This window comes from Schistocerca cancellata, chromosome 5, assembly GCF_023864275.1.
Source record: "Schistocerca cancellata isolate TAMUIC-IGC-003103 chromosome 5, iqSchCanc2.1, whole genome shotgun sequence".
Classification (NCBI taxonomy): Eukaryota; Metazoa; Arthropoda; class Insecta; order Orthoptera; family Acrididae; genus Schistocerca; species Schistocerca cancellata.
Window position 1 is genome coordinate 522,171,291 of NC_064630.1, and position 16,582 is coordinate 522,187,872.

At 40.7% G+C, this 16,582-nt stretch overlaps 1 protein-coding gene across 1 annotated transcript in view; it reads left to right on the plus strand.

The window, feature by feature from the left end:
* Positions 1-16,582, plus strand: part of LOC126187785 (odorant receptor 43a-like) — a 71,157-nt gene that overhangs the window by 16,543 nt on the left and 38,032 nt on the right. The window contains exon 2 of the mRNA XM_049929057.1: positions 2,431-2,530. Within this exon, the coding sequence (XP_049785014.1) occupies positions 2,431-2,530 (100 nt within the window). The remainder of the gene's footprint in view (positions 1-2,430; positions 2,531-16,582) is intronic.

Consider the following 16,582-nt stretch of genomic DNA (forward strand, 5'->3'; position numbering starts at 1 on the left):
TCCATTCTACTTGCAATTTTATTGTAGGTATTAGTTACATACTTATAAGGATTGTTATTAGCTTTTGCGATATTACTGATAACATATAACTCTGTTTATTGTTCAGAATGACAATGGAAGTTCAAAAAAGGCGATTTATAGCAGAATTAAGAAATACTTTCTTGTGTTGGCCAGGGTGGCTCGAGCGAATATCTCTGTAAAGACATTTTTCCAGCAGATCACAATGGCGTGTTTCCCATTTTCATTCTTAAATTTCAAAGCTACAAAATTTACAGAATCATTGTGCCCTATTTCAAATCTGAACTTTTTTTCTTTATAAATTTTTAAGCAGCATAACAGTTGTGTTAATGTCAAAAGGATTGCCTTTTTTATTAAGAAAGGCATATCGTCTACATACCCAAGCTATTAAAAAAATTTAAGCAGTAAATCCGCATTTTTGCGAAAAAGCCTGTTTTACAGGCAGTTAATAAAAATGTCTGCTAACACACCAGGAATTGAACTCCTCATACTTCAGCCATTTGTTTAGCTGTACATTTCTTCATTGCATGCAAAATAATTGTACTTCAGGATTAGAGACTGCAAGTCAATAAGTTGGTTAATCTCATCCCTGGATGCTTTATTCTGTGTAGTTAAATTTCTCGTAGTGATTTCAACTGTAGCATCAGTCAGCATATTGGCGAATAAGTTCACTACATCCAGTGATACAAATTTGATTTCCGTATTATTGGTACATCACAAATACTATTAGCTAAGTCATAACTGATTACTCTATTGCTAGTGTTTTTTTTTTAAATAAAGGCACTTGAGCGACTTTGCTAAAAGGACCACCACATCCATCAACCACAGGTCTTACTGGTATTTCTTTCCTGTGAATCTGATGTTGGGCCCTAATATCGGGTGCATGTGGGTTCCTTACCATAAGCTGCTGTATCCGTCTCGGTGTAAGCATTTCATTAAATATCTTTAGTTTTTATTAAGTTTTACTAGTCCCTCCATAGTTACATTCCTATCTATTCTTTCGATGTTATTTAACTCAGAAAATTGATTTGTATGTTCAGTTTCCATACGATTATCATACATGTCATTCTCTTTATTTCCTTCATAAACTTCAAAGGAAGAAAGTCACACCATATATATGAAATAATATCTATGTCATATTTTAAAACATTTTTAAGTTTTGCGTCCATAAACATGTTTTTTCATTTCTTTATTTATTTTCTGTGAACGCTCTAGGCCGAAGAGACACACTCTTCGGCCCGCGCTCACCGGGCGAGGGGGATGAAATACATGCAAGTAATTATGGCGGCAACTTCGCTGACCTTTTCATTTATACTACCTACATTCAATCTTTCGCTTTTACTGATATTATAGGACATATTAGATCTCCTATGGACGATTTTGCCTACTGCTATAGCAATTTTATTTTGTTCACCGTTGCAATGGTAGACAATACTATTTGTAGATACCATTTTCATTTATTCAGCTTTGGGTTTTACTGTATTTTTTTAATGTTCTTATCAGCTTCCTGTGAATTGTTTAGTGATTCTTGAACAATCCTGTGGATCCTGATGAACTATTTTGTTAGATTGTTTGAATGATGGTCAAAACAGTGCAAACATCCTGTGTAATTTAGTCTGGTAGCGACTTGTTCAGATCTACTCAGTATGTATCTGATTATCTAAAGAGTCAAAACCTGCAGTACTATTAAGTGAATAGAAATTAGGAAGTGAAAAGAAGGAAAGAGAAACAAGGCGCACTTGTAATTCACTAGTGACTGGTAGTGACTGGATCAGAACCAGCGTGAATGATGCGGATTATCCAGGCTGATGCCGAGGAAGGTGGAGCAATGGTTAAGACACTGGATTATCAGTCAAGAATATTGTGGTTCAAGCTCTTGTCCAGTCATCTACGTCTGAGTTTCCCTTAGTTTCCCTAAATCGATGTAGACTATTTCCGTCGCTGTACAAGTTTATAACCTTTCTCTAACTGTTTCATCATCACCGGAAAATAGACCGTAATTTTCACTTGTGCAATGAAATATTTACACAAGAAAAGGAAATACGTCGTAAACCACATTTGAGACCTGTGGTTTGCAATATACACTTTTCGTGTAGCCAGAAGAATCTGTGGCAGACCGAAAGTGGCTCAGAAGCAATGTAATAGAATTCTCAGACATATGAAACAGAATTTCAACAGTGGATCCTGAAGCTCTGATAAAATTTAAGAAATGGCAAGTCAATTCCTTTTAGAATCAAAGCACAAAAAAACTTCACACGTTTACCAGTATCTGCAGACCTTCAAAGACTGAAAGTAATGTGTGCTTTTCCACAATGGATACTCTAAAGTCACGAACAAAAATTTGTATTTTGAGAAAAAAATGCAGTTGTTGCTTTGATGTTCCGTCCTCCTGTAACCGAACTTCTGTTTCAGCTTTGCCGCACACCTGGAAAGTGTGATGAAATCTATTGCAGCTCTGCAATTAGTTACTGGGGTCATGAACGGTTGCTTGATGATATTCCCAACAGCAGCTGTAAGTACATCTGAGAGACAGCACTCTACACAAGGTTATTTATTATTTAATTATGAGCTGATGCTACTAGTAACCATGATAATTGTGGAATTTGTTGCAGAACAAAAATCTGTCTTGATTACAAAGTACTTTAATCGATTTCCGGTTTCTATGTTCAAGTAGCATCTTTAGATTCAAAGGACCACTGCAGCATGTAATTTGTTTCAAAGCTAACTACTACCCTGCAGAACGAAGTGTATTCTGCAGTTACACTTTTAATCTGAAGACGGCTGTGAAAGAATAGAAATCGGAATGTCAATGAAATTGTTGTGAGAGTAATAAGGAATATAATTCTGTAATATAATTAAGACTAATAAGGTAACAATTCCGACAATTAATGTAGTTTTCAATGTTAAGTATTTACTTTATGAACGCATGCGACACAAGAAAGACCAAGAAGATGGCGGACAATGTACACAAGCTAATCAAAATTATCCGTGTGCTTCTATATAAAGCAAGTTCGACCTGTAGATGTCACGAAACATGGATCTTCCAGTCAAAAAGGAAGCGGGGAGTGTTGTGTTCCCAGTAGAGAAGCAGAAACAACAGAATGGGTCAGTCAGGAGAGCTCAGTGATATAATACATGGACTTTCCATTGGATACCATGTGAGTAACAAATCCTTCAGGGACATTTCAAACCTTCTACAGGTCGCCATGTCGACTGTAGGTGAAGTGAAAATGCGAAGAAACAACCACAGCTGATCAAGACCAGGTAGATCTCGTGTACTGACGGTCAGAGACCGTCAATCATTACGGAGCATTGTTGTACAAATCGCTTGTAATCTGAAGAGGGAATCACTCGTGAACTCCAAAATGTTGCCGCAATGACTGCGTAGAGAGTTAAAACGAGTGGAGTCCGAAGATCGAGCAGTTCTGCATAAGCCACAATTATTTGTAGTCGGTGCTAAGCGATGCTTATGGTAGTGAAAAGGCCGACGCCACTGGGCGGTGGATGATCGGAAGCGAGTGATGTGGAGTGGGGAATTACATTAGTCCCTTGGTATTCCCATGAAAAGGTTTGGGTGAAGCGAATGCTGGAGAATGTTACACGCCATCATGCGTAGTGCCAGCAGTGAAGTGCGAAAGAAGTCGTGTTATGGAATGCAGATGTTTCGTGGATATGGTTTGGTCGCCTTACTGCGCTTAAGGAAACACTAAATGCGGGAAGGTGTGAACATAATTTCCAGTATAGTGTACTGCTTACAGTATAGGAAGAGTTGGCAGTTTGTATTAGCAAGAAATGTACCATGCCATAAAGCCGCATCCTTGAGGTAATGATTTGTGGACAAAAACATTTCGAAATGGATGGACCTGCCGAGAATCCTGACCTGAACCCAATGGAATACTTTTAAGATGAAGCAGAAAGTCGACCTCGCTGATCCCAACGTCCAACATTACTACCTGCCCCGGTTTCGGCTCTTGAGAACTAAAGGGCTGCCATTCCTCTACAGACATACAGACACCTCACTGAAAGTGTCCATAGATTACGTTAGAGTAGATTCAGGGTGGGTGTGGAACAAGTCAGACTGTATAACATAAAAAAAACCATAAAAACTGGAGATAATTCTCAGTATCCTCTTCATTCGTCAGGTGATTGTCAAAACAGGTAAATATATTACAGTAAACTGGAACCGCTAATATTTACAGAATTAGTACACTCTCAGAATGAAACATAGTCACCAACTTTTCATATGTTTATCATAGACAAAATACCTAATCTTGACTGTTGTGCCCAAGTGCTGTGAAAACTGAAATCTAACAGACATTTTTACTTAAGCTGGACCAACAGCCCCGTTAAGATATTCATCTATAGAGTAGAAGGAATTGCTTATCAAAAGCTCTTTAAAACTCTGATTAAACTGGCTTTATCTGAAACCAAGTTTTTAATGGCTGCTGGAAATGTATTGAAAATGTGTCTTCCTGAATACTGAACTCCTTTTTGGACCAAGGTATGTGATTTTAGGTCTTTATGTAGATTGTTCTTATTCCTACTATTGATATTACGTATTGAGCTATTGGTTGGAAACAGAAATATATTACTTGCAACAAATTTCATTGAGGAATAAATGTATTGAGTAGCAATGGTTAGAATACATGTTCCTTGAAAGGGTTTCTACATGGTGTTCTTGAATTTACACCACAAATGCGTCTTACTACACGCTTTTGCACTCTAAAAGCTTTTGCTCATTTTCACGAGTTACTCCAGGATATGTCCCATATGACATAATAGAACGAAAGTAAGCATAGTATGCAAGATATTTTATATTTATATCTCTTAGATCCGAAATATTTCTCACTGTGAATACAGACTTGTTCAGGGGCTTCAGCAATTCTGTGGTATGCCCTCCCCAACTGAATTTATTATCAAGTTGTAATACCAGACAGGTGACACTGTCAACGTCTTCAATCTGCATGTCTTCATATGCTATTCACGTGCTTTAAGGAAAGCTCTGGCAGGTACTGAACTGCATAGAGTGAGTCTTTTCAAAGTTCAATGACAGTGAATTAGCTTTAAACCATTCATTAACATCAGTAAAAATTTGATAGCAGTATGCCAAAATCTGTGCTTGACTTGCTACTTATTGTAATGTTTGCATCATCCGCAAACAAAACAAACTTAGCGTCTGGCAATGCAACAGACGAGAGATCATTAATGTACGCAAGGAAAAGTGACAGACACAAGATGGCACCTTGAAAAATACCACATCTAATTAATTCCCAGTCAGATGGAGACTGACTGCATACTGCAAAGGTATTTCGCAAGGACACCAATTGTTTCGTGTTAATTATGTAAGACTCTAACCATTTTGCATCACTGCCAGTGACATCGTAATATTCTAATTTTCTTAAGGGAATGCTGTGATTCACACAGTCAAAGTCTTTTGACAGGTCACAGAAAAAGCCAGTAGCCTGTAATTTGTTATCTAATGAATTCAGAACATTCTCACTACGCCTGTAAATAGCCTTTATATAATATTGGAACCCTTAAGGAATCCATACTGTCACTTGGACAATATATTATTTGCAGTCAGCGAACGTGATAACACTACATGTACTTGTTACCAATGTCTCATTTATTTTTAGAGCAATCTGTTCTTCTTCCTTTTTGGCCCCACCTGTCTCTGTCTTCACTATGTCCCATATAGTTTCTGTTTTGTTGCCTGATGTTATTATCTTTTCTCAGAATGAAGCTCTTGGGGTTTCTGGATTACTTGTTCCAAAATTTTCCAGTATTCTTGGAAATGCATGACAATGCTGACATCAGAGCTGTTCATAGATTGTAGATACAGTTTCATTTTTGCCCCACATGACAGTTTTATTCCTTGTGTAATCCATGGTTAATTTTTAGACTTCTATTTGATTTGAGTTACTGTGCAATGACTCAATTAAAACAGGATGAACCTAATCCTTCTGTCGATTTTTTAATATCTCCAGTTTCACTCAGGAGCTTTTGCATGAACTGTGTACATTAAAATTTGCTTTCTAGCTTCCTGTTTTATCAATGTGAATGCCATTTTCAGCCTGTCTCTGAACACCTTTAATTTCTTCTCTCCATACACTAAAAAATCTGATGTTGTGTCACTTGTAACCACTGGTACTTCACCTTCTTCTGACAATTATTTATTTTTTTAAATTATTTGCTATTAGCCCAGACAGAAGGCCATGCCTAGTACAGTCCCACCCTACTGAACCACACTGATATGAGACCCCATACCTGATCAAAGCAGCTTTTAAATCTCTAAATCAACTCTGCTAACGGAGGAGTTCAGATGAGGCCAGTCATGGTGCCCCAGAGCAGATACAAGTCCGACACAAGCATGTCTTTCTGCTGAAACTGTCTTTACCAAATGACCCTCAACTGAATAATTAGGATCCCTGTCTAGGCCGTTGCCTGCCCCATCCACTGTTACAACAGTGTCTTATTTTGTGAAGTCTTTGCGAAGTGAGCCTATCACTTGACCCAGACTTGCACTAGGTTTAAAAAACCTTGTAACCTGGTAACCTGACCCTAGCTCATATTGCAACAGTTGTCCAATAATTCTACCACGTGAACTACTTAACAACAGAACTTTCTTGTTTTTCACAACTTTTTCTTACTTCTTACATGTCAAACATTATTTGAAAGTTTGTTGTGCATTGTCTACTCCTGCATGTACTTGTGGCTGATCAGTTTCCAACTGTGACAACAGGTTAAATATATTTTCCACACTGACAACAAAACTGTCTGAGATAGTACTATTGCTGGGCGCCGTTGGACTAAGCCCCGTTTAGCAGAGGAGAACACATTCAATTTCAAAAGACAACTGTTATTTGCCCGGCTAGTGGTTTCTGAGGCCATTTTATTAAGAAGAAACCGAAATATCAATGACACCGTACCTCGTGAAACGTGACAGCGTTCCGCAAATGTCGTGTGGCTAGGGCCTCCCGTCAGGTAGAGCCTCCCCCCCTCCCCTAACACTCAGGGAAAGAAAAAGCTATAATGTAGTCAGGTGTTTTTATTTCAAGAAAATAACTGAAAAGTCGGTCTTAGGTAGGTATTTAACTGGGTCGGAATTAGATCTTTTTATTGGCTACGTGCAAGTCTCCCTTCGTCTTCCAAAATATTTAAAATACTGTATGCCTGCAGGTCTTGCCCCCTCATCCTCCACCCTCCAAAGTATCATATAGATGCTTTCGGCTCAGTTCGTTCATATTTACCTCCGTAACCCATTCTTACGCTGAGTTTACGTCGTGTGCAACATTCTGAGTTACAGCGCTATGTCCGTCCCATTTATTTCACGACGCATTCGCAAAGAATGTGATAATCTCAGGTGTGTGGAGTTCAAGGTCGTCTTTCATGCTGCCCAAGAGATTTATCATTTTTACGTGTGACCAGATGCACTTGAATCCTTCCTTGCTTAGAGCACATCGTATTCTTGCTGTTGACGATCCAACTCCATCGATAGACTGTCTTCGTCAGTTGTAGTCCTCGGTCTTTTCATCAGTGTCACAAGACACGAAAATGGCTGTCTGGATTGGTGCCATCTCTTTTCTGGTCGAAACAAGTCCATGTGAGTGGCTTTTCTGTATACTCACATCCCGGCGAACCATCAGGTTTCTTCGGTACGTGAACATCCAGAAACAGGAAGCAATCTTACCCAACTTCCTTATTGATTTCGATGTTTTTGTGAATGTTACTTACGAGGTCGAGGAATTCGTCGAGAGAGAACATACTATGTTGCTGCACTACGAATGGGATCCACGTATCTGCAGAAGTACTTAACTTGGGGTAGCGCTGTCTTCATTGCTACTTCTTCTATTTCCTCAATGTAGAATTTCTCCATGACAAGTGAAACCTAACGAACTGAAAGTCTATCAACTCGCTCATATTTTTCCCTACCATGAAGCAATGCGACGTTAAGCTACGTATGATCTTCAAAACTTTGGTCCAGTAAACATTCCTTGGAGAGATTCTGGTGAATAACGAAACAACATGAAAATTACCAGGAGTCACCAGGATCAAGTTTTATTGTTTTTAGAATATCTATAAAATATGGTGAATTTCTGATTTTATTTATTTATTTATTTTACGAGTCCAGAACACCATACGTTAATATATAGTATAACTGCAATGAAATTTAAAGTTTCATTATATTTTGCCCAGTAATTAGCTACACAGATAATCTTATCGTTAGCTAGCTGTAGATCTAGCAGGGTACAGCTTATGCTGAGGTTTGGCCACGTCGATAGGTGGTCGTTCGTTTGGACATTTTCACAGTCACTTAGCATCTCCCCATCAAAGTAGCACCACCGGGTAGGGTTGTACTTGCAATTTGAGATCCTAGTCGTCAGCCTGTTGAGAGCCTTACAGGTAGTGAAGGATTTGTCACTTCCAGCTGCATGTTCTTCGTTCAGCTCCAAGACAGAATTTGGTGTTGCCTCTTTCCATAACTGTTTTCTCCTCGACGTTAACATTGAATGGCTCTGACGTCCTAAGGAAGCTCTTTCTTGAGCAAAGCCGCCTGGGCTGTTGTTGGTGCCCATGTAGGAGGTCATTCTCCGCCTCGACGGCTACTTGGCAAGGTAGATTTTCTGTGTAGGCGTGGGTCTCAAACATATTCATATAGCCGGACGGAGTGGCCGAGCGGTTCTAGGCGCTCCAGTCTGGAACCGCGGAACCGCTCCGGTCGCAGGTTCAAATTCTGCCTCGGGCATGGATGTGTGTGATGTCCTTAGGTTAGTTAGGCTTAAGTAGTTCTAAGTTCTAGGGGACTGATGACCTCAGAAGTTAAGTCCCATAGTGCTCAGAGCCACTTGAACCATTTTTGAACATACTCATATAATGCGAGGTTACTTATTTACGTCCACATCGATGTGTTTCACGCGGGTCGAATTCTTCCACACAGATCCGGCATTTTTAGCTGCTGTGGTGATAGCAGTGACTCACACGAACAACTACCACGGTAGCCAGATGTTTCGATGACGCTGATGTGGGTGTTCCAATGGCACTATGGGCCGTAATGGTGTACCCTCTTTGCGTACCTATGGTATACCGTATTGCTTCTCATTGTGTTGCAAGCAGCATAGCGTAGCCGCAAACTTAGCTTGTTGGCGAGCTGCGGGTCGCGAGTTGAAACCCGTCCACCTCTCATTATTGGTTATTTAGTATGCGTCATTTCAGAAAGGTTCTTTAAGTTTCTTATGTTTGTAACGTTTGTGTATTCTTGAATATTCGATGTTTGTATAAACAGTAGCACTCTCTGTTTACGAGATCTGTTCTGTTTGCCGGTCGGAGTGGCCCAGCGGCTCTAGGCGCTGCAATCTGGAACCGCGCGCCCGCTACGGTCGCAGGTTCGAATCCTGCCTCGGGCATGTAAGTGTGTGATGTCCTGAAGTTAGTTAGGTTTAAGTAGTTCTAAGTTCTAGGGGCTGATGACCTCAGAAGTTAAGTCCCACAGCGCTCAGAGCCATATGAACTATTTCTTTTTTGTTCTGTTTGTATGTCGGTGCTCGTAGCAAACGTACTATCAACGAAAAGTGTACTTCGCTGACGATCCTGCTTTTGGATATGGACTTGATCAGGATTACGACGTGTCAATAAAGTCGAGATGACGCTGGTGGCTTTGGTTTGAAGCGCTTCAAGATATTGTTGTTGTGGTCTTCAATCCGAGGACTCATACGATGCAGCTCTCCATGCTACACTATTTTGTGCAAGCCTCTTCATGTTCCAGTAATTACTCAATCGCTCCGTGCATTTTTCCCCTGCTACCCTCAGAATTTCAAAGAGAGTATTCCAGTCGACATTGTCAAAAGCTTTCCATAAATCTATAAATCCTATAAACGCGGTTTGCCTTTCCTTAACCTACTTTTTAAGATAATTCATCGGGCCAGTATTGCCTCACGTGTTCCTACATTTCTCCGGAATCCAAACTGATCTTCCAGAGGTCAGCTTCTACCAGTTTTTCCAGTACTCTGTAAAGAATTCGTGTTAGTGTTTTGCGGACATGACTCGTTAAACTGTTATTTCGGTAATTTTCACAACTGTCGGCACCTGCTTTTTTTTTTGAATTGGAGCTATTACATTCTTCCTGAAGTCTGAGGGTATTTCGCCTGTCTCATATACCACGGAAGAGTTCTGTAACGGCTGGCTCTCCCAAGGCTATCGGTAGTTCTAAAGGAATGTTTTCTATTCTCGATAATATTACTCTCAAGTACATCTCCCTTATACAGACCCTCAATATACTCCTTCCATCTTTCATCTTTCTCTTCTTTGCTTATGACTGGTTTTCCATCTGAACTCTTGATATTAATGCAAGTGGTTCTCTTTTCGCCAAAGGACTCTTTTAATTTTCCTGAAGGCGGTATCTATCTTTCCCCTAGTGATATATGCTACTAAACCCTCACAGCTGTCTTCTATCCATTCTTGCTTAACCATTTTACACTTCCTGTCAATCTCATTTCTTAGACTTTTCTATTCCCTTTCTTCTGCTTCGTTTATTGCATTGTTATGTTTTCTCCTTTCGTCAACTAAATGCAATATCTCCTGTGTTACCCAAGGATTTCTAATAGCCCTCGTCTTTTTACCTACTTGATCCTCTGCTGCCGTCACTATTTCTTCTTTCAAAGCTATTCTTCTTCTTCTAATGTGTTCCTTTCCCCTGTTCTTATCAATCGTTCCCTAAGGTTCCTTCTGAAACTCCCAAACACCTCTGGTTCTTTCAGTTCATCCAGGTCCAATTTCTGCGGCCGGAGTGGACGTGCGGTTCTAGGCGCTACAGTCTGTAGCCGAGCGACCGCTAAGGTCGCAGGTTCGAATCCTGCCTCGGGCATGGATGTGTGTGATGTCCTTAGGTTAGTTAGGTTTAATTAGTTCTAAGTTCTAGGCGACTGATGACCTAAGAAGTTAAGTCGCATAGTGTTCAGAGCCATTTGAACCATTTGAACCAGGTCAAATTTCCATCGATTCCTACCTTCTTTGCAATTTCTTCAGGTTTAATCTACAATTTATAGCTAATAAATTGTGGTCAAAGTCGACGTCTACCCTGAAAACGTCTTACAGTTTAAAATCTGGTCCCGATATCTCTGTCTTACCATTATGTAATCAATCTGTAACCTTCCATTGTCTCTAGGTGTCTTCCACGTATACACTCTTCTTTCATGATTCTTAAAACAAGTGTTAGCGTTGATTAATTTACGCTCTGTGCAAAATTCTACCAGGCGGCTTCGTGTTCCATTCTTGTCCTCCGGCCCACATTCACCTACCATTTTTTCTTCTCTTCCTTTTCCTACCATCGAATTCCACTCCCACATTACTATTAAATTTTTTCCTTCCTTAACTATCTGAATCATTTCTTTTATCTCATCGTACGATTTCTCAATCTCTTCATGATATGCGAAGCTTTTTGGCATATGAACTTGTATTACTGTGGTGGGTGTGGGCTTCAAGTCTGTCTTGGCTGCAATAATGCGTTCAATGTGGTGTTTATAATTAGTATATTCTGGAATATTTGATACTTGTATAAACAGCAGCACTCTCCGTTCAGGAATTCAGTACTATCCTGTTTGTATGTTGCTGTTCGTAGCAAACTTACTATCAACGAGAAGTGTGGTACTTCGTTGTCGGCCCTGCTTTCGGATATGGACTTGATCAGGGTTACGACGTGACAGTACAGACGAGATGACGCTTGTGGCTTTGGTTTGAAAAGCTTCAAGGTATGTTGCATTAAACCCAAGGAATTCAGATATGCCTTCATCTTCTTTGCGACAATCCATTTGGATTCCCTCAACTTTGTTGTAGGCTGTATCATTTAGAACTCTCGCCATCTCCTCCAAGTAGCCGGTTTGAGGAGAAGCACAGTAACGTTCGATGAATTTCTTCAATCGCTTTAGATGCGAGTCCCTTAATGGCCTGTTTCACTCCACTGATGATTTGTTTAGGGAGCAACCTGTGTGATGGAAACCCTTGGCGAGAACTGATGTTTTTGCTAGCCCAGTTAGATTCATCATAGTGTCTAGAAGTGACTACTTCTTGGTGCACTGTTTCGTTGGACACAATCACTCATACTGATCACAATGTCGAACTGTCAGCCTCTGATGCTTTAGGTAGATTTGCGATGTGGTCTCTGCGTCTACCAAGCACAACACATACGGTATTGGGAAACTGGGAAGGAAGATGTGGTTGGATAGCAATAAATAAGCTGTTTTGACCAGTTGTCGAGGAGTGTATTGGATATGTTCGCTTACGAGAATCTTGTTGGCATGGAGGTTCACCACAAATCTAACATCTACAAACAATCTTTTCAGACCTGTTTCTGATTCTGCATGAGCAAACAGATAAACTCTGTCCACATCCAGAATCCTTCAGGCTACAAATCCTTAGCAGATCCACTTTTTCCAGACAACTGACACAAAATACTCTCTGATAAACAATGAAGTGAACCTCAGGATTATGCACTGTGCTGCAAGAGATAGAGAAACGGATTCTTTGAATCAACATACACTTCTTCACCTTAAATAAAATGTACTAGCCACATAAAAGAAGTAAGAAGACCAAGTCTCTTATTACACATGCATCTCTAATCTCATATTCATAATCAAATAGTTTCTAACAAGTACTTACCACTTAGAATATTCAACACGTAAATAAGACAGCTGTGTAACCTAAGAGGGCTATTCCGAATGTAGTTTTATCTTCGTATTGAAACAGTGTTTACCCAATTAATGCCTTCGGTGCATTGATCAGTGAAAACATACCTGTCGTATTTAGCTTCAGTACATAACCAGAATTTCTCGCTTACTTTGTAACTAGATCCTGTATTCGAGACTGACAGATATTTTTACGTCAAGCTCGTGTTTCAGTTTTATACACAGAAGAGCCAAAGAAACACTACACCGGCCTAATATCGTGTAGAGCCCCCGCGAGCACACAGAAATACCACAACATGACGTAGCATGGACTCGACAAAAGTCAGAAGTAGTACTCGAGAGAACTGACAACCGCGAATACTGCAGGGGTGTCCATAAATCAGTAAGAGTACGAGCGGGGGAGGTCTCTTCTGAAAAGCACGTTCCAAGGCATTCCAGATATGCTCAATAATGTTCGTGTCTGGGGAGTTTGGTGGCCAGCGGAAGTGTTTAAACTGAGAAGAGTGTTACCGGAGCCACTCTGTAGCAATTCTGGACGTAAGGGATGTCGCATTGTCCTGCTGTAACTGCTTCCCGGAACGCACAGCGGTCATGAGGGGATGCAAGTGATCAGGCAGAATGCTTACGCACATGTCAACTATCTGAGTCGTGTGTAGATGTATCCGGGGACCCTACACCATTACAGTGCCTCCACCAGCTTGAACAGTCCCCTGCTGACAAAAAATTGCTCTGAGCACCATGGGACTTAACTACTGAGGTCATCAGTCCCCTAGAACGTAGAATCACTTAAACCTAACTAACCTAAGTACAACACACACAGCCATGCCCGAGGCAGGATTCGAACCTGCGACCGTAGCTGTCGCGCGACTCCAGACTGTAGCGCCTAGAATCGCTCGGCCACTCCGGCCGGCCCCCTGCTGACATTCAGGGTCCATGGATTCATGAGTTTGTATCCATACCCGTACATGTCCATCCGCTCCATACAATTTGAAATGAGACTCGTCAGACCACGCTCCGAAAGCCCATATCGATGATGTTTCGTTGAATGATTAGTACACTCACACATGTTGATGGCCTAGCATTGAAATCTGCAGCAGTTTGCGGAAGGGTTGCTCTTCTGTCACGTTGAACAATTCTCTTCTGTCATCGTTGGCCCCGTTCTTGCAGGATATTTTGCCGGCAGCAGCGATGTCGGAGGTTTTATGTTTTACTGGATTCCTGATATTTACGAGATGCTCATGAAATGGTCGTACAGGAAAATCCCCACTTCATCGCTACCTCGGAGATGCTGTGTCCCACCGGTCGTGCGCCGACTATATCACGTCCAAACTCACTTAAATCTTGAACACATGTCAGTATAGCTGCAGTAGCCCATCTAACAATTGCGCCTGACACTTGTTATCTTACATAGCCATTGCCGACCATAGCGCCGCATTCTGCATGTTTACATATCTCTGTATTTGAACACGCGTGCCTATACCAGTTTCTCTGGCACTTCAGTGTATTTCTGCAGTGAAGAATGAGAGGTAGGATTTAATATCCCACGGATGTTCCAGATGAAGCACAAGCTTGCATAAGGTAAATGTAGGAAGGAAAATTTCCAGAGGAATCATCTCGATACTCCTGTGTAACAAAGAATTTATTATGAGCAGAACTGATCCTGCATCTGCTAAATGCTGACGAATAGCAAATGCGAAAATGTCTTAGTAATGTTGAGCTGTCTGAAAAAGAACCCTCGCAAAGCTTGTACTGATTTGTAACAATATGTAACACTTGTGGATGGGGAAGCTTCTGCGGCCAACATCAGTTGGTACTTTCGTTATATTTCATAATGACCGGTTTCGACAGAATCTTGCTGTCATCATCAGATCTACAATGTACCAAAAACACAACCTTTACAAACAGTACTTAACACTCTACAAACTTCAGTGATAAGATGTACATAAACATTAGTTCACATGTCTTTGGTTTTTTTTTCTTTATTGTAGTTTCATTCCCCTGCCCCACACGGGCAGGGGAGGGCTGGCAGCGGCACAGTCCACTGCTCTTCATCGGAGTGGTGCACAGATAATAAGAGGAAACTTACACATTAAAAGGGACAGAAAAAGGGGGATATAAAAACACAGTAAATGGAGACAATGGAAGTTGACACTTTGCCGTCCGGCGACACCACAGTGCTTTCATGTGCGAAATAGCCGGCAATGACTGGCAACACCACAGTGGTATTGTGTGCGTAGTATCGCTCACTGACCGGCGACACCACACTGGTGTCATGAGCATAGTATCGCACAGTGGCTAGTGACAGCACTTTCGTATCTTTTTGATTCTGTTAGTGTTTTGTTCTTAGGTAACAATAAGTTACAGACATCAATAAGTTTTTTGTTTTTATGGGTACTTGTGCACTTTCATCATGGCAGACGAAAGAGACGATACGATTATTTACGGTGAATGTGCGGACGTCTTGTCTGACGTTCCGGACGACTTGGCCCATTGGGAAGAAGACATTGGATATCAAAAAAATGAAAGTGAAGCAGAATCGTTGGAAGATAGTGAAATACGTCGAAGATGCATTCGGCGAACGCTATGGTTGCCAGCTGTTTTACGTGAATCAGACGAAGAAGACGGACTAAGATTTACTGAGGACCAATAATAAATTCGAAGGATCTCCGGGTCCACACATATTTCCCAAAGATACGCAGAGCGTCGTGGGTATCGTAGAATTATATATTGGGGCCGCTGTGGCTGAGCGGTTCTAGGCGCTTCAGTCTGGAACCGCGCGACCGCTACGGCAGCAGGTTCGAATCCTCAGGCATGGATGTGTGTGACGTCCTTAGACTAGTTAGGTTTAAGTAGTTCTAAGTTCCAGGGGACTGATGACCTCAGATGTCCCATAGTGCTCAGAGACATTTGAACCATTTTATATATTGGGAACGATCTATTTGAATATATTACCAACGAAACCAACAAGTAGTAGAGTCAAAATTGCAGTAGAAGGAAATTAGAAAAAAATGCCAAATTTGTATATGTTACAGGACCCGAATTTAGAAAATGGTTTGGGTTTACTATCCTTATGGGAATTCTAAAAAAAGCAAGTATTGATGATTACTGGTCAACGAATCCGTTGATAGACACACAGATATTTCGCAAAACGATGTCCCGCAACCGATTCAGGCGAATATTATTACCATTTTTACATTTTTCCGACAATAACAATAAACTGGATAATGCCAACCGGCTTTTCAAAGTATAATTCGTAATTGATTATTTTCCTAAAAGTTTAAATAAACGTTTAATCCAAGTCAAATCATCTCAGTTGATGAAGGAATGATAGCATGGCGTGGACAGTTAACTTTTAAAGTTTACAATCTGTTGAAAATTACGAAATATGTCATACTCATTCGGATGCTGTGTGATTCGATTACGGGATACATCTCCTCATTCAAGTTATATTCCGGCGCTGCACAACATTTAGCAAAAACAGTGACGGAACTATTGACACCTTCTTATGGAAAGTGGCATCACCTCTACATGGATAATTACTGTAACAGTGTAGAACTTGCAGAGAAGTTACGTGAAAAGAGATTTCGAGTTTGTGGAACGATACAGCAAAATAGAGGATTTCCAGAAAAATTAAAGTGCGCAAATGTCAATGTCTTTGAAGCTTGTCATCAACAGAAAGGTGACAAGTGGCCGGTGACAAGCCAAGTGATCCTAATTAGCGCTGCTGGTGCCAAGTGAATAAATTTGTACGAGACGTGCAGACGGCAAAGTGTTAAAATATACACCAACATTAGAGGACAGTTAAAAAAAGTCGACATAAAGTTCAAACAACACAGTCGGTGATTTGTGGGCACTTAAATTGCACTGGAGTCACAAACACAAGTTAA